At 58.4% G+C, this 21,777-nt stretch overlaps 1 protein-coding gene across 3 annotated transcripts in view; it reads right to left on the reverse strand.

Annotated features, from left to right (window-relative positions):
* Positions 1–4,719: 4,719 nt before the first annotated feature.
* LRRN2 (leucine rich repeat neuronal 2) overlaps positions 4,720–21,777 on the reverse strand; it is a 54,043-nt gene continuing 36,985 nt past the window's right edge. For all 3 annotated transcript variants that reach the window (XM_040462309.1, XM_040462311.1, XM_040462310.1), the window contains one exon: positions 4,720–7,835. In XM_040462309.1, the coding sequence (XP_040318243.1) occupies positions 5,460–7,601 (2,142 nt within the window). In that variant the 5' untranslated portion in view covers positions 7,602–7,835 and the 3' untranslated portion in view covers positions 4,720–5,459. The remainder of the gene's footprint in view (positions 7,836–21,777) is intronic.

Here is a 21,777-nt window from a genome sequence, read left to right on the forward strand (position 1 = left end):
CATACTTCTGAAGTATATGAATTTGAATATACTAGAGCAGGGTGGTTAAACCTGAGCCCTTGGAATCAGACGGTGTTTGAAGCCTGACTCTGCCACCCACTAGCTGCGTGACCTTGGGGAAGTCATTTAACCTCTCTGAGCTCTGACGTCCAAATTTATCAAATGGGGCTAGTGGCATCCGCTGTATAAGGCAGCTGTGGGTTGAAGTGAAGCGGCGTGTGTGACACATCTGTGAGAGTGGCCACACGTGGTAGGTGTTCAATCATCACCGTTACTACAAAAAATACAGGAGAGGCTTTTAATTAATGGGCAAGTGCAAAAGGACTGTGCAAATGCATCAGAATTGTACCGGGAAGGTCAGGGGCACCTGTGGGGCTCAGTCACGTAAGTGTCCCACTTTGGCTCGGGTCATGATTTTGCGGTCTGTGAGTTTGAGCCCCGTATTGGGCTCGCTGCTGTCAGGCTGTCCACGCAGACCCTGCTTTGGATCTTCTGTCCCCCTCTCTCTGCCCCTTCCCCACTTGAGGTCTCCCCAAACAAATAAATATTAAAAAAAAATTGTATTGGGAAGGCTAAAGATACATTGATTTGACATTTGGGAAGCCTTTGAGGAACACACGAGGGTTCTTTGGGTAAAATCAGCAAGAAGGAATGTAGACGTTGGGCCTGGAACAGCCAAGGCGTTGCCAGTGGTTGACAGAGGAAAGGGCAGGGTAGGGGCTCCGGCAGTCACTGTGGCCTCTCCCCGAGCGACTGACGAACACAAGATGGAACTGAAGGCCAGTCAAGGTCATTCCTCACTCCCTTAAATGACCTCCACTGGCCATTACTGGCAAGGGCACGGACAGAACTTGCAAACATGATGGTGGAGCCCCCTTTGAAGAATCACCTGGAAAAGCAGAGCAGCAGGGAGTTTGCGGAACACTCAATGTGGCTTTGCTTTTCAAAATGGGGAAGGGGATAGATTTAGAAAATACAGAGGTGCGCTTAGTGCCCATCCCTGGCAATGTTCTAGAAGTGATGAGTACCTGGAGGTGACTATTGCAGACGCCCACCTGGCCTCTCTGCTTCTGCCCTCTGCCAGCCCTGCCCCCACGCTGTTCTCAACCAGGAGGCATCCCCTCAAGTTCAACCATGCCACGTCTTCCCAGGACCCTGCTGTGGCTCCCCCTCTAACTGGAGGAAAAGCCCAAGTCCGTCCAGTGGCTGACAAGGCCCGACACAAACCCCCGTCACGGTTGCCCTTCCCTTTCCTCTCTTGCTGTGGCCACACTGACCTCCTTGCTCTTGGCCTTCACCTTTGCTATTCTCTCTGTCTGGATCTCTCTTCCCCCAGATAACTGCCTGGTTCGCTCCCCCCAAGGCTTTGCTCAGATGTCAACTTCTCAGTGAGGCCTTCCCCTGAACACCCCGTGTAAGGCTCTACACATCCACTCCTCCTCTTCCCTGACTTATTTTTTCTCCATAGTACTCGTTACCATCCTACAAGACTACGTATTCTTACTTATGTGTCCTGCTCATCAACTCTCCCTTCTCGCTAGAAGAGCCAGGTCCATGGGCTCAGAGGTCTGTATCTACGTCCCCATTTCCTACAGCCGCACAGACCATTACGTTCATTAACTATTTGTTGATTGGGAGGGAGGGTGGGGAGGGAAAGAAGGAAGAGGGCGCCATTAGAAAGAGGCTGCTCAACTAGGGTGACCAACCATCCCAGTTTGTCCAGGACTGGGAGAGTTCCTGAAACAAAGGACTTTCAATGCTGAGACCAATAACATTCTACTTGGTCACCTACCCTAGCTCAGCCAACCGCGTTTACTTCTCTGATGCCGGGACCGGACCGAGAGCTCTGAGGAATGCCTCCAGCTCACTATCTCTGCATTTCACACAGCCTCCCACAAAGTCCATCTGGGGGAGAATGCAGAAATGTGGGCTGCAAGATAGCATGCTTAAGCTGTCTGCAGTTGGCCGAGTGGCCATCCCAGACGTATTGACTGATAGAGCCCGTCAAGGAGATGGGAAGGCTGCCGCGGTGAGCCACAGAACCGTGTCCTGGCTCCGTGGACGAGCACATGGAAGGCAAGGGGACCTCTCAGTGGCATGCCCTAGGGAGGGAGAGCTACTACACTCAACAGAAATCGTCTCAATAGATGGAAATGATAGGCCCTACGTAACACCTTAAAATTTAAGGGGAAATAAACATTGCTTTCTATTTAGGGTTAAAAAAAAAAAAAGGGCAATCTTAAATGTGTAGAAGAGACCGGGCTTAATAGCTGTTTTGTTGGTTTTAGACCCAGCATGTTCGGTTGCCCACAGGCTCGGTCTAGTGTAGAAGCCGGGACGGCCAGTTAGGCTGTCTAAATAGACCTCCGGGGCACGGTCGCGCTGTCCCCCCCCCGCCAGGCAAAACACACCCGAGCCATGCACCTGGCTCTCTGTGCCAGGGGAGAGGCTGCTCACTCTCCTCTCCTCGGTTTCTAGCTCTTCTAGGACACAGCAACCCGCAAGGTGCCTCTTCCTCCCTGTCCCCAACTGGCTACGGATGTCCCTCTAGTGGCATCTCTGTGACAGAAAGGAGGTCACTCGCTCCATCCTCTTCCACCTCGCCTAATTTCTCTGGGATGGCCACCACGTTTAGGACTGGGATTCAGAGGAGAGACAGGTTAAACCCCTGTGACTGTTTCTCCCCCCAAGAAGGAGGGATTCAAGGGTGCAAGCAGTATAAGCCCCGTGGCAACGGGGAGGCGGCTTTGCCGCGAGAGCCTGGATGCCTGAGACCAGGAGCCTGACTCGAATCCCCTTTCCTGGGGACCCACGGCTTGTATGATTCCCGGAGGGTTCCCGTCTGTAACTGCGGAGTCCATGCGAAAGCAAAGCGGGTTCTTCCACCTCCCAGCCTCCCCCTCCCCCCCCCCCCCCCGCCCCCGTCTTCCAACCTCAGGCACGTTTACAGGTACTTTGAACCAGCAGGCTCCAAGGCCCTGGGCCCCCAGCTGTGCAGATGGCCACTCTTTGAGTTGCTATGACCAGGCCCAGGGCTCACAGGAATGTTCTAGGGGTGGCAGCGGAGGTAGCAATGGGACCGGGCTGCAGGGCTCCCCAGGCCTCACAGGGCTCTGGGGGCTTATTCAAGGGAACAGCACCTTGACTCTCCTTGCCGTGTGGGCCTGTCAAGGAAGGCAGTGAGCGCCTGCTGTTCTAGAGGAAAGGACAGGTGATGATTTCCAACTCCCGTTTTCCACGCTCAGCATGGGACCTGCCCCACGTCTTCCCCACAGAGCTCTGGATCAACCCTCACCGATGGAGAGAACCAGCTAGATCCCACAGGCCATTTCCAGCCAGTGGGTAGGGCCGCCCGGAGTAGCTGAGGTGACCCCAGAGCTCCTCAGGTAGGGACACCGTGAGGCGTTGGCAGTGTCGGCCATGGGTGCCCAAAGGGGAAGGGGAGCCCGTGTGTCAGATCTCTGCTTTCCCAGCCCCCTCCCCTAAATAGCACATAACTGGCCCATGGGAAAAAACATGCACGAATCAGGGCAGAGGGTGGTCATTTCGTGATGGGGGCTGAGCCCTCCACCAGTGGAGGGGAGGGGGCCAGAGGCACCATCCTCCTGCCTCTTTTCTGACTCTCCTGGGACCAGAACCTTTACTGCTACCCATAAACACACTGGGGCCGGCAGCGGAGGGAGCGAAACCTTCCAGCCCCCGCAGGCCGGACTCCGTGGTTCTCCAAGTGTGGTCCCGAGACTCTGAGAGGAGCGCTGCCCTCTGGCTTGGGGTGAGTGTCCTCCTTCTAGGTTCCATGGGGCCCGATGCTCCGTCTCCTGGCCTGGCTTCCACCTGCGTATACGTTTGCAATCCCCATGGCGGCTTGGAGCCGACCCGCGATGAGTCTGCCCTCTGGGTCTGTAGCACAGGGGCGCTCAGGTTCCGATGATGCTTCTTCAGTCCCAGGAAACCCAGGGCCGTCTCAGCCCGTTTCCAAAACCAAAGCTGTGGCCAGTGGCCTCTGCCCTGGAACGGCCCCCTTGACCGGGCACGGCAGCCCCCTCGCCTGGGCTCTATTGCCTTTCCGACAGAGACCCCTCTTCACATTCGGTCCTAACAAGTCAATCTGTCTTAAAAACCAAAAAAGCAAAAAAAAAAAACCCAAAAACCAAAAAAAAACCCACCAAAAAATACTGCAAACCAAACCAGGCTCATGGCAAATGATACCGAAATGGACCGGAAAGATCCATGCAGCAATTTCTTTCTCCCACAGCCTTCCCCTCCCCAAATCCTCTATCACCCCACTCCCCCTTCTGCCCCAGTGAGCCAAAGTTCTTGCTGTCTTGATGATTTGCAATTCTCTGCATGACTCTGCCTCTTGGGTTTGTTTAATTAGAAATAGGCCGGCAAGTGCTTCCTATGCACTGGCATGTTAATTGCTTATCAGGGAAAGAGAAGGGGTGACAATGTTTGGTGATGGAAATTTCCACTCTCTCTCCCTCTCCCTCTCTCTCTCTCTGTGCTTTCCTCCATTTTTTGCTCCCACCCTCTCCTTGCCTCCTGTGGTTCCTCCCTCTCCTGTCAGCCTCCCCCAACCGCCCCCCCCACCCCAGCAGGCCCGAGTTCAGACCTACAGGGAACACCTGTGCCCTCTGTCACCTTCTCCCTCTCCCCTCCAGTCCCTTCCCAGCCCCTCCCTCCAACCACCCCCTGGGTGTGAAGAGATTCCAGAGCACAGAGCTTTTCAGTTACACTTAGTATTCAAAGATTATCCTCCCTTGGTTTCCTTTCCCCCCTTACTATTGTTATTCTTGTTTATTTTTATTTTTTACAAAACAGGAGAAAAGAGTGAACTGGGTTGTGGGGAGGTGACACGTTTCTCCACAAAGGTACAAAATTGCCTATAGAAAGTCAACCTCAGAGTGCCAAACCGGCTGCCAAGATCAGGCGTTCCTGGGCATCCCTCTCCCCAGATGTCCTTCAGATCCGACCAGGGACCCACTTTGGGAGCGGTCACCCCATGGTGGGGAGGAGAGGCCTCCCTCAGCCCTTGCCCAGGAGGGGAAAGAGCAAGCCACTGAGACTGTGCAAAGAAAGAGAAGAGGAGGGGGCGCATCCTGTGGGCCAAGGGCCTGGGGACACAGGCAGGGGACATCCAAGCAGAAGCTCGGGAGCCTCTGGGCACACAGACAACGGGGGGGGGGGGGTGGGAGGAGGCTCTCGCCAGAGTCCCTCCTGTCCCTTGGAGATGCCCGTCAGAATGTCAGCGGACAGGCTCCCGGAAGGTAAGGGCAACTTTTTGGAGGCGGTGGGAGCGCCCCCCTGAGGCTACAAAGCCCGTCTGTCTTGGTCCAGCTGCCAGGCCTCAAGCACGCGGGTCCATGTCACTTTCCTGGCAGGGCATCTGGCCCAGATCGCTTCCCTTTTGGTAAAAAGTAGTCCTCGTTATTTGTCTACTGCTGAGAGCGGGCCGAGCTTCAGGAATTTTGTAGCAATAGTGGTGATAGCGTTTCCCCTTCCGAAGACCGGGACGGCTTCCTTCCAGGGTTCCAGGGCAGGACAAGGGGCACGGATACCACTCGAACGGAGGGGGCACTCCCCCAGCCCCAGAAAGCCCAGGCCGGAAGGAGAGGCCGCCCACCCGCCCCCTGCCTGGGCTGACCACCGCCAAGGTGGGCGGCTAGCCCGGCTGCCAGCAGGAGGACAGCCAGAGCCAGGATGGCTATGAGCCCTGGTCGGTCCCCTAAGGCTCTGCGGCAAGGAGCGGCCTCTTTAGTCCTGGTCCATACACATGCCAGCTGGGTGTGGGCATCGGCAAAGGCCACTTGCAGGCAGGCCCAGTACTCCGTGGCCTGAAGGAGGCGGGTGATGTTGTAGCTGTGGGTTCCCCTCGGCAGGCGGGCCAGAGCAGGGGCCCCCTGGCCCCGGGGGGAGGAGGCGCTGGACCAGGTGAGGTTGGTAGAGACTGTGTTGGGTGGGGGGACCCAAGACAGCAGGATGTGGTAAGGGTGGGCCTCCTGCACCCGGAGCTCCAGCCCCCATCCCTTGTCCTGGCCCGGCTGTGGGGGGGCCCGGCCGACGACCACGTTAACCGTCTTACTGTCAGCCCCCACCAGGTTCTGGGCCACACAGGTGTACAGGCCTGTCTCTTCTGCCGTCACCCTCCGCAGCTCCAGGGTCCCCTCGGGGTACACCCGGTACTTCCTGCCGGCACGGGCAGGCGTCAGTCGAACCCCGGCTGGCGTGACCCAGTAGATCTCGGGTTCCGGTTCAGCCAGTGCCCGGCAGTGTAGCACCAGGCTCTCTCCGCTGGCCACCTGGAGGCTGGGGGGGAAGCTGCGGGGGGAGATGAGGGGCAGGCAGTGGTCCGTCATCTCCCGGAAGGGCACCTCGCGGACTGGGCGGCGCTGGAGGTCGGGCGGCTCGGCGCACAGGGTGGACTGCGGCTCGATGAAGCGGACGCGGGTGCCCGTGGCGTTGGCCCAGCGGATGACGCAATCGCAGCGGATGGGGTTGCCATGGAGACCCACCTCCTGCAGGTTGGGCAGGGACTCCACCGTCTGCTGGTGCAAGGCACTGAGAGCGTTGTTGTTGAGCATGAGGGTCTCCATCTGGGGCAGGTGGTGGAAGGCGCGGGGGTGGATGAAGGACAGCCGGGGGTTGTTGGTGATGTCCAGCTTGGTCAGCTCGGGGAGGTTGACCAGGGCGAACTTGTCGATGGAAACCAGCTCCTCCATGTTGTTGAGACCCAGCTCCTTGAGGTGCAGCATGTTGGCAAAGTCCCCAGGCCCCACCCGCTGGAGCGGGTTCTTGTTCAGGTCTAAGAACTTGAGCCCGGGCACCTGCTCCAAGGCCCGCCTGGGCACCTGGGCCAGCTGGTTGTCATAGAAGGAGAGGCTCTCCAGGCTTTGCAGCCCCTCCAGGGCGTAGTCGGAGATCTCCCGAAGGTTCATGCCTGCCAGCACCAGGCTGCGCAGGTTGGCCAGGGGCCGGAAGTTCATGTCCAGGATGGCGTCTACCTTGTTGCCGCCAATCATGAGGATCTCCAGGTTGGGCAGCATCTCAAACCAGCGGCCGTCAACGGCCCTCAGCAGGTTGGAGTTGAGGTGCAGCCTCAGCAGGTTGCCGAGGCCGGCAAAGGCCCTGGGGGCGATGCGGTAGAGCTGGTTGTGGTTGAGATAGAGCTCCTGCAGGCTGGCGAGCCCCGCAAAGCTGTGGTCCTCCAGCCGGCTCAGCTGGTTCTCCTCCAGGTGCAGGCTCAGCAGCTGGGGCAGGGCGCGCAAATCACAGTCCCGAGCGTCCGAAAAGCTGTTCTGGGACAGGTCCAGCTCTGTGAGGTTGGCCAGGTAGTTGAGCTCACTCTGGTCCACGCGGACGATGCTGTTGCTCTGCAGCAGTAAGGTCTGCGTGCCCGCGGGCAGCCCGGGGGGCACCGCCGTCAGGAACAGGTCATTGCAGTCCACGGTGGTGGCCTCACGGTAGGATGACCGGGGCGTATACCAGGGCCGGATCTGGCAGGCGCACTGAGGGGGGCAGGGCACACGCCAGGGTACCACGGGCACGGCGGCGGCGGCACCGGCCACCCACGCCAGCAAAAGGGGGGCCACGAGGAGCCTCATGATGGAGCCGTAGGGTAGGGAACCATCCGCCAGGAGAGTCTGGAGTCCTACTCTTAGCGGTTCGCAGGCCGAGGGTCAGCAGCCTTGCCAGGGCCTGGGGAACCGCCCTCCGGGGACGGTCATTCTACGTGGGGATGGGTGGGCATCGCTTCTTGCCCTCCTGGGTACGGCTCTCCATCCTTGTCCGCTGGGGCGGGGCCTGCTCATTCCTTGCCACGCCCCATCGGGGCAGCCCTGGAAGAAAAGGATGCACAGTCAGGAGGTGGCAGAGAAGCAGAATCTACTCCCTCCTCCCGTGTCACCCCTGCTTGACTCCAGAGGGCAAAGGAACGGAGAGACGGGGACAGCCAGGGCTCCTGGGTTCCGTCCTACAGCCCTGAGGCTTGGGTGTCCTTTTCTACCATCCGCTGGGGGAGGGAGCAACTGTGAGTCTTCAGGGAAGGGGGGAGAGATTGAACTGGGAAGCTTCCGGGAGAACTCGGGAAGGGGTGTACGTGCACGTCTGTGGAGGAGAGGAGATGCTAGAATGACCGTCATCTCCACAGTCCTTCTGAGCGGAGAGATGTGGAGTAGATTCTCTTACCTTCTCACATCTCCCCTGCCCTCTTTGGCTCACTGGGTAAAGTTTCCAGGCATCCCTCTGAGCAGTGTGTGTGTGTGTGTGTGTGTGTGTGTGTGTGTGTGTGTAGGGGACGGCGGTGGTTGTGGAAATAGTACAGATTCGAAATTCCAGGGTGGGCTCTCAGGACTCTGGAAGTAGAAAGGCAATGGTCCCTGACCCTATACCCAGACAGGCTGGGGAAGTTGGTGCTCCAGCCTGGGGTCGGCATAGGCTCTCCTAGTGTATGGCTTTGGTTTTTGCCAACTTTCCCTCCCGGAGGCAGGACCTGCCGACAGACTGACTGAGCTCCCTGGAGGAAGGTGGTGGGGTTAGGAACCCTGGGTCTGAGCTCCTCAGCCCTGCAGGTAAGACCTTACAGGACCTGTCCCTGGCCGATCTCCTGGCTTCTCTTGCTGTTCGCCTCTCCTATGACGTCCTGTCACACGTATACATCCCAGAGGCCCTTGCCTCCTGCCTCCCACTTACCAACTATGCACAGCAACACTTTTGAGTTGAAGTTAGCCTGACGTGCCCCCCTTCTCGTGTCTCCTCATGGCCTCCTAGACAAGTCCTAGTGGTTCTCCAAGCCTCTACTTAAGGTCAGTCACCTCCTACAGAAGCTTCTCCCATCCCCCTCCCCAACTCCCGGCTGGCTAAGGGGCCCACCTTACGCTCTTAACAGTGTCCCATGCTCCCTTCTGTCATAGCCTGGACCACACCACATGGAAATGTCTCCCCAGCTGGGGACCTGTCTTGGTCATCATTGGGCGTAGAGCACACAGCAGGTGCCCAGTGGATGTGTACTCTACGAATCAATCTCTGTGGCCCCAGAGCCCCTTCCCCCAAGAGGTCGCTCACCCCGCCCCCCACCCCACAGCCTAGAATCTAAGCCACTGTTTCCCACCTCCTAGGTATGGGTAATCCAGGCTCCCACAGACCCCAAGGCCAGGCTGAATCACCCTGGAGGCAAATCCAGCCTTGGTTTACAACGAACATGGGGGAAAAACCAGGGGGCCTTCCTGGGCCCGGTCCCCTCACGAGTAGAAGTCCGATCTGGGTAGTTTTTCAACCGCGGGTTATGAGGGAAGCACACCAACACTTACTCGTCACCTGAGATTTGCCAGGACTCCACAGACTCTGAGTATCTTATTTCACTTAACCGTCAAAACGAGCCGACAAGATAAGCATTAATATAATACCCCCAGTTTGCGCGTGAAAAAATTGAGGTTCTTAGAGGTTAAAGAACTTCGCTGAAGACACGTAGCTGGTAGGCGGCAGGAGACGGGAATCCACCCAAGTTCTGGGGTTGTGCCATTTACATCACGTTTCTTTGTCCTCAGGTCCGGCCGCGGGCCGGGTGCCCATTCTCGTGTCCCGGGACGATGCGTTCTACCACCTTCCAGGCAGGTGCCGCTCACCTGGCCAGAGGGGCTCTTCGCCCACCTCCCCCTGCTTCCAGGATGCTGGGGAGGGGAGCGGCTGGAGGCGCCGTCCCTCCCCTGAGCAGGAGAGTGGTATGCCTGTTTACATTCGACTACCTCCCACCTTCCTCTGCAGCTATTTCTGAAGGTGGGAAAACAACCGTGACTTAAAATGCACAGAGGTTTTGCGTGGGGGTGTGTGTGCACTGACACGTAAAACTCAGAGCAAACAAACACACGTGCGCACACGCACGCACGCCCGCATACGCGTGCAGCGGGAGCCCAGGGAACCTGGCCGCCCAAGCTAGTGACTGGTGGGCAGGAAGAGGGCAGGGGACTCTGCGGTGTACTGTGTGGGTGGAGAGGAGGCAGGAACGGGCTGAGTCCCAGGACGGCCCTGTCACCGAACGGGACCTAGGCCGGTGGGCCTGTCACACGTACACATCCCAGAGGCCCTTGCCTCCTGCCTCGACCCGGCACGAGAGAGAGCAGAGCCCACAGGCGAAGAGATCCTACTCTGACTTCCCACCTCCCGCCAGAGCACGCTGGGAAAACGGATCGGCTTCTCAGAGCCTCTGTTCCTTCCGTCTAACATGAGGTTGCCGTTAGGATTAAGGGAGCCGAGTGGGGCGCGCCCAGAAAGAGCTCAATAAATGTCAGTTGCCTCCCGGCTCCGGTCCTCCCCCAGGGCTGGGAGGCTCTGCAGCGGTAGGACTTCTCAGGGGGAACAGAAAGTGCGTCCAGGTCCTCCACAAGCCCCTACTGGGCTTGCCCACCGTGGCCCAGCGTTGCCTCCGGGTGGCATGGAGGAGCGAGGAACAGAAATAGATAACACGTCACGACATTAACCTCCTCCACTCCGGCAGGGCTGAAAACTGCAAAGTGATTAGAAGAGCGCAGGACAGTCCCGAAGGGCAGAGAAGCCTGCAGTGAGTGGAGAGGCGTCTCCCGCCAGGCCGGGCCGGGCCTCCCCCTTGGCCTTCAGACACGATCTGAGCCGCAGGGGTCTCTCCTCCACCACCTTGGCTCTAACGCCTCCGTTCTGCGGAGGCTCTGCTGCGTGGCGGGGATGAAGGAACCACTTAAGACTGAATTCAAAACCTTTTCCTCCACCCCACGCAGCAGCCCCTCTGGCTGGATGGGTGAGGCAGGGCACCTGCTCCCCCGCCAGGAGCCCAGGGCGGGTGTTCGGCGCCCAGAGGGAGGCGGTGGCTCAATGACTCACGTTCGGCCGCACCTCTGATCCCAAGGCTTGGCAAAGGCCCAGACGAATCCTCCCCCTCGCGGCTGAGCGCACAGCCCCTTCCAGGGAGGAAGGCAGAGCTGCCCACTCACCTGCCATCGCCGTCTCAGGCTGTCTTGCACCTGCCTACCCGTGCAGGCTGATTAGCAGTTTCTGCCGGGAGCTGCGGAGAAAGCTAATTGTCTTCTATCTGTGATCTCCGGGGTGAGCAGGAGTTCACACGACTGCGTGGACATTTTCCCCACCTGGATTTCGAGCTCCTCGTGGCGGGGGCCATGCCGCACACGCTTTCTGTGCCCCCACGGCACCAGGCGCAGGGCCGAGCACGCGGAGGGGCCTTGTAGATGGACGCCAGTGGGGAGCCCCTCCCCCCGCCCCATCAAGCCCGCGCGTGGGCAGAGGAGGGATTTTGTAGTCTCATCCTGCAAGGGAAGCAACTGAGGCTCCGACGGGTCACATGACTCGTCAGAGGTTGAGCAAACGTCCACGTGGCGGGGTTGGGATTCAAACCTAGGCCTCGGACTCCACAACCTGGGCCACCAGCCCAGCCAAAGCTTGCCGCCTGGTGGATCCAGGCCGGCCTTACGGGAGCAGAGCACGGGGCTGGCCCCGTGTGCCTTCAGAGATGACCTGGGTCCTCAGCTCCTCCGCCCCTACAGCCACCTGATGGGCCCCGCACACACCATTCCTTGATTCGGGGCTAGAGCGACCCCCCGCCCCCGACTTGGGGGACAGCAGAGGGAAGACATTGCTCCTGTGTGAGTGTGGCTGGGCCGGCACCGCAAACGGACAAACAGAGCCAGCGGGCTGCACGTGGACCTCGGCCTGCCCTCTGATTGGGGGCCGGGGGCTGCCTGCTAGCCTTGGCCTGCAGTGACAGGAGACTGAAAGCTCTGGGGCCACAGTCAGGGAAGCAGGGCCATCCACTCCAGGGTGGCACTGGTCCCTTACATTTCCTGTTAAACTCGGGCCCTTGGCAGAGCAACTAATGAAGACTTTGGGAGAAGCTGTGTCTGCGGCTGCGTCGTCCGGCTGCTCCTACATGACAGGGGGCTCCCCCGGGAGGTCGGTGGACGTGGACTCTCGCCCCGCCCTCCCCTCTCTCCCCTTCCCTCCGGCGCGGCCTCCACCCAGCCTCCAGAGCTGGAGCCAAGGGTCCGGAAGGAGCAGCGGCGGTGGTGATCTGGTGGCCTGGCCTTCGCTGCTTCAGCGTCAGGTCCCCCTGAGCTGCGGAGACAGATGGGCAGCGTAATTGAGTGTAGCGGTGATAAACTCCGGCCTCCTCACCGGCAGATAAGCGCGGGGTGGGAGGGGTGCAGAGGGAGGGAGGCCAGCCCTCCATCTGCGCACCTGGCCTCCTGCTCCTCCTGGGAGGGGAGCCCGGCCCCTCACTCCCACCTCTCATTTAATCGCAGACAAGCAGGACCTCAGAGCCGGAGGAGACCTCCGCGTTTATCTAGTCTTGCAGAGTCTGAATTCCATAAATAACTTATGCAAAGGAGGAGCGGTGGAGCGGGAGGCCCGGGCTCTGCCATCAGAGTCGGAGCCTGGCTCTGCCGCTTGCCGTGTGACCTTGGGCCAGGCAGGCAGCCTTCGGAGCCAGTGCCTGAGCTGGGGAGTGGGGGTGACAGCCTCCTCGCAGGGCCTCGGGGAGGAGTGCGGGAGTCCCGGTGCAGGAAGCGCTGCGTTCCCTTCATTTGCCCCCCCTCACCCCTGCCTCTCCTTCCATCTTACCACCTACTTCTCATCTCTCACCTCTTGTGATAAAGAAAAATATTCTGAAGTGTGACATATGTACAGGAGAGTGACTACATGGCCCTCGTCCCAAGCGCACGGCTCGATGAGTTTCTCCGTGAGTAGGTACCCAGACGGCCACCACCCAGAACAAGACGTAAATGTTTCCAGCCCTCCAGAAGGTTCCCGTGTGGCCCTCCCGGTCAGTCAATATCCAGCCCCCACCTGGACTTAACCATTGTCCTGACTTCCGTCACCATCAATCAGTTTCATCTTTTAAACCCAGAATTCCTCTTCCTTCTCCATCACAACTCGGGACCGGGGACTCTGGAAACAGTTGACTCTGGCTTTAGGGACCCCCAGAGCTTGACGCTTGAAATTCCCTCACTTCATCTTCCTGCCGCAAAGTGGGCTACACTTCTCGGGGTGTCTCGCGGGACCGGCCATCTCCAGGAAGGCGGGAAGGCTGGTTCCTCTTAATCCCTCTTTGTTCTTCCACAATTCCCATATCTGGAAATCGCTCTACACCTCGGGTCCCCCTCTCCGGGGGGGCTCCTCGGGGCTGGGTCTGTGAGTGCCATGTGCTGAAGAGGGCGGGAATGACCTCCTGGCCCCACGCAGCCCTGTGCCTCTCACCCGACCTCCTTCACCCAAAGCCCTGCTGGGTTTTGGCCACCCCCCGGGGTGGCCCTATTGCCTCCTTTCCACCCCCAGACTTCTGGGTCTTCTCATTACGGAGTGTGGGGCACCAGGCAAGAGGACAAACGTGGGCGTGGCCAGGAAGGAGAGGCCCAGACCTGCGGCTAGCTGCCCCGGGACCCCTCCACCTGACTGCCTCAGAGCCTCTTCGCCTCGACTTGTCCCACACCCCATGTCTCCCACCAAGCCTGCTTTCGCTCCGGCCGCCCCATCTCTGTCCTTCGGCACCGCCGCCCAGCAGTCTCCGAGGCTGGACATCTCTGCCACCTTGACCTGTCCCTCTCCCGCCTCCCACACCCGCCACGGTGCCTGCACTTCCTTCCGCCTTTCGTTTCTTGTCTTGGCCCTTAGGATAGCCTCTCCTGGGGCCGCCTCCTCGCCTCCCTCCCAGCAGCCCTCTCCTTCCCGGGCACCCCATGCTCCCACCAAACAAGACTTGCTAGTTTCTGCCACGCCTCGGACCCCTCCACTCTGCACAGCCCTCCTCCAGCTTCAACCTCAGCCACAGAGGCCCGTCCCAAATGCTCCCTCCTCTGTGATACTGTCCACGATTCCCTCCAAGAACGGTGGGCTCTCCCACCGCCTCGCAGTCCCCGAGACTCTTGGGACAGACCTCCTCCTCCCTGACAGCACCTTCCTTACTGTCCGTCTGTGAGCCTGTTTTCCATACGAGGCTGTGAGCTGCTGGAGGAAAGGGTGCTTTGTTATTGATCTGCGTGTCCTTGGAGCGTGGCACAGCGCGCACTTTCCCGGTAGGGGCAGGAGATGTGCTGCGTGAACGGTGAATGGCAACCCGTCAGTGGGTCATAAAAACAACTTAAAGTGGGTCACAATCTGCATTTCAAAAAAATGAAATACAACAGAAAATGCCAGAGCGCATTGACGGTAGCTAGACTCAGCACCGTTTTGAGAAGTTTTATGCACACACATTCACACTTGGGTACAGACAAGAGCATGAGGCAAAAGCCATGCAGTTTTTGCCCTTGGGTCACAGTGATCAAAGCTCGAAAACCATTATTCTACTGAACATCTCTCTTTGGTAAGGTGAGTCCCCTCCGCTCTGACGCCACTGGACGGGTGACATAAAGGAGAGTCTCAGGAGATAGACGGGACATTCCTGAGCCCCTTCTCTGTGCCAGGATTTCTGTTTGCTCCCCACGACCTGAGAGGTGGCTGCTTCACAGACCAGAAGGCTCCGGCTCGGAGCTAGGGGGTCAGACCAAGGGCCCGCAGCTAGAGTGTAGAAAGCCCGGCCTGGAACCCAGGGTGTCATTCGCCAGCCCTTCCTATTTCCATGGCTCTGGTGCCACGACATCTGAGAGTCCGGGGGTGGGGGCCTGGGGAGCAGGGAGGGAAGCGGTAAGGTATCTCCTGGGGTAAGGATGAGGGTTCCCTCCTCCACCGCTGCCCTACCTGCCTCTGCGATGTGAGGAGTCAGCGTTCAGTAAAATCCCCTCCTTGCCCCGGAGGACAGGGCCTTGTCCCAAGCAGAAGTCCCGGCTGGCCTGGGCAGAGGGTGCTAGAGTTCTGGGGTCCGGAAGGGAGCCTGCCTCTTTCCTTCTTAATTAGCAGGGGAGGGCGCCAGGAGGTAGGGCACAGCCACCGCTGTCTGGGGGCACTGCACACAGGACAAGTCTGCCCCCGCCCGGCTGCTAAGTCCTGCCGATCATCTGCCCACCCGCAGGTAGCCGGCCCGGACCCCTCTCCCCCTGTCCCGGCTCCCAGCCTCCCTCCATCATGAGCCGGCTGGTTGTCGGCCTGTCTCTCCCACCAGGACCGTGAGCCCCTCAGGAGAAGGAACTGTGCTCGAGTCGCCGGTCCCTCCCACGGTCTGGCACACAGTAGGAGCTCAGGAAACATCTGTGGAAGGACAGCGAGCGGGAGGGCAGGAGAGAAAGGAAGGCGAGGAAGGGCAGGTGGGGCAGAGCTTGCTTCCCAGCTCCCGGAGACCAGGCAGCTCAGAGTCTGGGCTCAGGCCCTTCCGCCTCCTTTCTTGCCACCCGCAAGGAGACCACACTCGCTCCCAGGGCCCGTCTCCCTTAGGTTTGCACCCCTGCCCCTGGCTTGGGCCTTCCCCTGGGCGGGGGTGGGGGTGGGGGGGGGGAAGAACGCACTGCTCTCTGACTCAGGCTTCTGCCTCTGGATTCGACCTGCTCCTACGATGGTCTTCACCCTTCTAGAGCTCTCCAGGCCCCTCCTCGGGAAGTCCCACGGACTCCATCAAATCCCGTGAGAGCTCGGGTTAGAGGTGCAGGGGTAGGCGCTAGAGGCAGCTCTGCGCCTGAGTCCTGGTGCTGGCTGTGTGACCTCGTGCGTCGTCACTCGGGTTCTCCCTCTGGACATGGAGCGGTAGCCTTGCTCATGGGGGACCCTGAGAAAGATGATGTCTGTAAAGCGCGTGGTGTTGAGTAGCGCCCCCTTCTTTCTTTGTTTGAGGCCCGGTCCCTGGCTTGTAGACCACCTTTGCACCAAGCCAGCACCGGACTGCCCCCGTCAGTGGTCATGTGGCCTCGAAGGCAGGCACCTTCTCCTAGGGACCCTACCACCGCAGGCTGCCGGTCCCTCCTTATGCAGCCAGCTACCCTCCAACTGTGGTCCTGTTTCTAGTCTCCAGGACAGTCGCAGAACTCAGCTCATTTACAGGTCACTGATGTCTGACACAACTCGCACTCAGGAAACAAGGCGGCTCCTCCTGGCTTAGGTGAGCAGTGCCTCTGTTTCCCCCAGGTGCTCCCTGGAAGCCGGGAGAGGGCCCCTCCTGCAGCAGAGGTTAGATGTTTCAGCCCGAAACATTCCACACCGGCCACAGTCCCAAGCCGGGGGGGGGGGGGCAGCCAAGCCTGGCTGCTGATCCACAAGCCTCTCCAGCCTCCTGCCCTGGAGCTCCCCCTGGCCCTCCTACGATCAAGTGGGCATGGTGGGAAGACCCTGCACAGTTCTGGAAAGGCTCCCTCCCACAGCCAGTGTCCCAGGACATCTCTTCAAACACAGTAGGTCCCTGGGAGCCAGGTGCAAGGGCAGGGGGAAGAGCGGGAAGATTTCAGAGAGAGGCAAGCAATGCTCTTTCCTGCCCCTGGGCCTTTGCACGTGCAGGGTCTTTGCCCAGAAGTCCCATTCGTCACTCGCGCACCTTGGGCCTTCCTTCCCATCCCCGAGGTCTTCTCTGACCGCAGCCTCTCCTACAAATTAATCCATCCCTCGCTCCCCCCGCCATCCTCTGAGAACCCACGCCCAATATGATGTTCGATGTTCGTCCCTTCCCTCAGATTGCGAGCTGTCCCAGCACGGCGCTGTGGCTTTGAGGCCCTGGAAGGAACGGAGGGAGGCAGCGCCGTCTGACGTGAACGGGGAACTAGGTGAGGAGGTTTCTCTCTCCCTAGTGTTGGGGTGCGGACGGAGGGAACCCCAGGGCACGCCGGGGCGGGGTCAGGGGAGATGCCTGGCCGGGGAGGGCCTGGGGCCCCGGGGCGGCTGAGGAGAAAGGCAGGCAGAGCGAATGGGGAGCAGACCAGTTAAACGAGGAGAAAGGCCAAACCCCTTCTAACGGAAAAGGAAAATGAAATCAGAATGAAAATTGATGAGGCGGAGAGCAAAGGAGACCCGTTTCATCAGCAGGTTTGCCAGACGAAGCTCGGAGATAAATCACGCGGCGGAAGGAGCCCCGGTGCCCGGCGGGCCTCGCCGCCTTCTCCCTCTGTCAGCTGTCTCAGGCAGCCTGGGAGATATATGGCTGCAGCTGAGGCCCCGGTGGAGGTGGTTTCTTCCCCGAACTGCAGCGAGGACGGCCTGTCAGTCCTCGCCACCCCCTCCGGGCCTGCCCTGACCATCCCTTCGCCGGGTCCCCCTCCCCGGTGCCACCGGCCTGGCCCTCAGCAGCTCACGGCGGGCCTGCAAAGGGCACTTCTCGGAAGCTCCGTCCAACCTTCCCCACCCCTCACCCAGCTTCTCGAAGGCCCAGAGGGGGAAGCGGAGGCCAGGCATGGGAGCCGGTGGTAGACGACACAGGACAGGACAGGGCTGGGTTCCAGTCTCGGCCTGGGGACAGACCTGGGGTTATGCCCCCTTACTTCTCTCTTCCCTCTTACTTCTCGGGCTCCTCCCCGTGAAATGAGGCAGCTGGGCTGGAACAGCGGCTCTAAAACCGCGGTCCCCGGACCAGCCATGGCAGCATCACTTGCAGTGCAGGTGACCCCACCCCGAGAATGGCTCCAGAGTCACGAGCTCAGGGAGTGGGGCCTCGTAACCCAGCGATGAGCAAGCCCTCCGCCGGGTGATTCTGATGGATGCTCCTGTTGGAGAATCCCTGGGCGAGATCATCTCGAAGGTCCCTCCAGCTGAGACCAGAACTCTGTACACAGGAATGGTGCAGCCTGGGAACGCTCAGCTACAGGCCTGACGATGTGATAACTCTGCTGACGGTTAGGACCGCGGTATTCCAGATCCCCTCACCCCTTCTGTCCTGGCCACAGGGAAACTCCTTACCCAATGAGCATTAATAGAGCCCCGGCTGTATGTTGGCACTGGGAAGGGTTCAGGATGCAAGGGCGGGCAGAGGGTCGCAGATTAAAAAAAAAAAAACACCCAATCTACTAAAGCATGATAAAAGTGGTCATGGAAGTATATACCGAGGGCAGCAGGGGCATAGCCTAGAGGAGAGAACATGCCGGAGGCCTGATGTGAGTGTGCACCGAAATGACAGGGGTTACAAGTCCCTTCACAGATGTGAGAGGGTAGGTACCTCGCTCAAGAACATCCAGCTGGTGGTGACAGGACTCAGACGAGGTTCCGGCTGGTGCCAAAGCCTAAACGCTTCTCTAAAACCTGTGCTCTGAACCCCGACCTCACATCCTCCTCCTCCTCCTCTACCTGCCCCTGCCCAGTTCAGCTAGGGCTCAGAATGGAGTGGGATTTCCAGTGACTTCTCATTCAACGTCCCCTGGCCTGAGCCAACGTTATCAGAAAGAAACCGGCTCCTGGTCTATGCTGAGCAGCTGTCCTTCAAGGGAAGGCCCTTTCCAATCGGGCACAGGCACCCTCTCCTCCAGGCCTGTTCATGCCTTCTGAGCCCAGTGCACCTGCTAGGGGACCGAGGGCTCCCAGACGCCCCCAGAGCCCAGTGGATGGAAACGCTTCCGTCTGTGATCGATAACAGGCATAATTCAGTGACTGCGGCAAGTACAAAGGAATGTAGGTTAAATCAATATTTAGAAGCTTCAAAATTAAACTAATTAAGAACAAGTCGTAGTGAGTTTTACTGTCTGGGAATAAAAAAGATAAAAAGCCCACCTATATTTCATGATTCTACCTTAGTAACTTGTAATGATTTGGGAAGAGCAGAAGACGAACGGTGCTCCCGGCCAGCCCCACTTTCTCCACTGCAGGGGAGGGGAGCCCCTTGTCCTCGGGGGAGCATGGGGAAGAGAGAGGGGGGTGGGATGGAGCGTAGGAGGCCAAGAGCATGCTATAGAAGGCCACTGGCTTGGGACAAGGGCCATTGCGGGTTGAACTGTGGCCCCCAAAACGTATATTTAAGTCCTAACACCCAGTACCCGTGAAGGTGACCTTAATCTGGAAATAGGGTCTTTGCAGGTGTGATCAAGTTAAGATTATACAAGGTAAGGTCATACTGGATTAGGGTGGGCCCTTCTCCAATGTCTGGTGTCCGTGTAAGAGGAGGGGAGTTTGGACACAAAGAGGCACAGGGAGAATTCCACGTGATGACGCAGACAAGGACTGAAGCCCGGCAGCTACAAGCCGAGGACCTCCAACGACAGCCAGCCGGCACCGAGAGCTAGGAGTGCTCCCCGAGGGGTTTCGGAGGGAGCACGGCCCTGCCGCGCCTTGATTCCAGACTTCGGGCCTCCGGAACGGAGGCGATAAATTTCTATTGTTTTTAAGCCACCCAGTTTGTGATACTTGGAGATGGTAGTCCCAGCAAACTGATACAGGGCTCTTGGATTCTAGCTCCCGCTCTGACATTTACTAACCATGCAAGCTCGGCTTCACTTCTATGAGCCCCCGCTTTCTCCTCTGCCAAACAGGGGTAAGACCAGTACCTTCCGTCTTTTGTGCAGAGATGCGGTGCAGATGAGATGAACACATGAGTGTGAAAGGCACGCTCTGAGCCGCCGGGGCTAACACAAATGTCACCTAGGCTCGGTGGCGGCGGGAAGATTCTGGGAAGGGGCTCAGGAGTCCCTAGCAGCTCGCTGGCCTGGTCAAAAACCCGAGTCAGATCCCAGGTGTGAGAGGTCTGCATCGGTAGAGATATTATATGCATGAGGGGTATTTTTATTGTCATTCTCAACACTATTTTATTTGCTGCCCACTTGGCCCTGGTTTTCTCATCTGTAAGATGAGAAAGGGTTGGACAACGTTATTTTATAGGCGTTTTTCAGGCAAATATATACTCGTTAATGTATATATTTTAAAAGGGCAGTGTCTCTTGAGAGCCCAACCTCATTCTCAGCCTTGAAAATCTCTCTGAAACCCAGTAGCCCGGGACAGCTCGGAGACGTGCTGGCTAAGGGCCGTAGCGGGAGATCAGGAGTGTTCTGGGGCTTTCTGCCCTCTGCCCTTCCCGCCTGGGTCAAGGGAGAGGGACCCAGAGCGGTTTTCCTCTGTCTTCCCTCCAGCGTACCGGTCAGGAAAGGAACGGGAAACCGTGGAGGCGGCAAATAAAAACTCTACTGATCATGAGATGGCTGGCATCCCAACCGGGCTGGCTCCCAGGACTGTTCATCTTAAATAAACGTTCCTAATGACCCACTGGTACTTCATCCCAGAGCTGTGTCTTGTTAAAGTGCAGCAGGACAGGGTGGCCGAGTGTGGAGCTGCTGTCGCTCTGTCGGGGCCTCTTCCAGGTCTCTGGGGGGGGGGGGGGGGGGGATAAGGTTCGCAGGTAGCTTCTCTGAATCTTGGAAGGAGCTGCCCCTTGCGGCAGCGGGGTCCTCAAACGGGGGGACCAACCTTCTGGTCACGTGGCGAGCGACATTCTTCTCAGACGGTATTAGCGTGGGGAATGCGCGTCTGTCTGCACACCGCCCTCACAGCACAGGTGACCAGCAGCATCACCATGAGGACGGTCACCACCGCGTCATCATGACGGTTCCCCACCTGCAGCCTACCCTCTCCGTCAGTATCACCAGCCTCGCCCTTGCCACACTCGCTGCCATCCCCGGACACCATCGCCTCCTCCGTCCGCTGCCACATCGGAAGTGCCCCATTCGTCACATGGAAACCTGCACGCTTTCGTCACTGTCACATGTACAGAATCTGAAACGGGTGTGGCCTTCGCCACTGGAAATACATCAGACGGTGAGACGCCCGTGATCCTAACACGAGAAGGAGTGGATTCACATGCACACACAGGTACCCCCCAAAAGAAGCACGAATGTGGTTGTACGAGGTTCACACGGAGAAAACCAGGGGAAGGGAATCCGCAGGGGACAGGCCAAGGTGCGGCCAGGAGACCTGCACGTTCTGCTTGGGGGAACTAAAAAGGACAACCCTTTGCGTCTTATATCCCTGGGTTTTTCAACTCTGGCTGCACCCCACAGAGCCATAGAGGGATCCTTTAAAATATTCTGATACCTACATGTAACTCCAGGCCAATGAAATCGGTCACTGGTAGTGCCATGCAGCCATGGTATTAGAAAAAAAAAAAAACCTCTCGGGGCGCCTGGGTGACTCAGTCGGTTGAGTGTCCGACTTCAGTTCAAGATCTCGAGGTTCAGAAGTTCAAGCCCCGCGTCGGGCTCTGTGCTGACAGCTCAGAGCCTGGAGCCCGCTTCAGATTCTGTGTCTCCCTCCCTCTCTCTCTGCCCTTCGCCTGCTCACGCTCTGTCTCTGCCTCTCAAAAGTAAAATGTTAAAAAGAACTCTCCAGGATTTCTCTATACGTAAATCTTACATCGAAAGAAAAAAAAATGCTGTAGAACAGGATTGAACTCCATTGTCATTGATACTGAAGTATTTAGGAAAAAGGGTACTGACGTCTGCAATTTATTTTGAAATGCACCAAAAATGAGATGGCTGGATAGGGAGAGGGAGGTGAGAGCAAGTCTAGGAAAAGGCTAAGGGTAGAATCTAGGTGGTGGGTATATGGTTGTTTGCTGTGAAATTCCTTCAACTTTGCTGGATATTTCAAATTTTTCGTAATAAAATATTGGGGAAAAAAATCCCCAAGTGGTTTACGTGTGAAGCCATGACTGAGAACCACTGCATCTGACGGAAAAATCCATAAGCAGGGATGTTTCTCTCTCCTCCACCCTCCTCGTGTGAAAGAACATAATCCCCGCCCCGTGCCCACGCCCCCCCAACCCTGCCAGCCCCTCCGGTTCTCATCAAACCAATCAGGCTCTCGCCCAGCGCTTCTCCATCCTTCTTAGGTCACGGCACACACAGCAAAGTGTGTTTGTATAGTGCACCGGGGGAGACGGAGGAGGCCACTTGCACCAGGAGCGAGCGGCTGGGGAGA

This window comes from Herpailurus yagouaroundi, unplaced genomic scaffold (genome assembly GCF_014898765.1).
Source record: "Herpailurus yagouaroundi ecotype Mexico unplaced genomic scaffold, PumYag 308, whole genome shotgun sequence".
Lineage (NCBI taxonomy): Eukaryota > Metazoa > Chordata > Mammalia > Carnivora > Felidae > Herpailurus > Herpailurus yagouaroundi.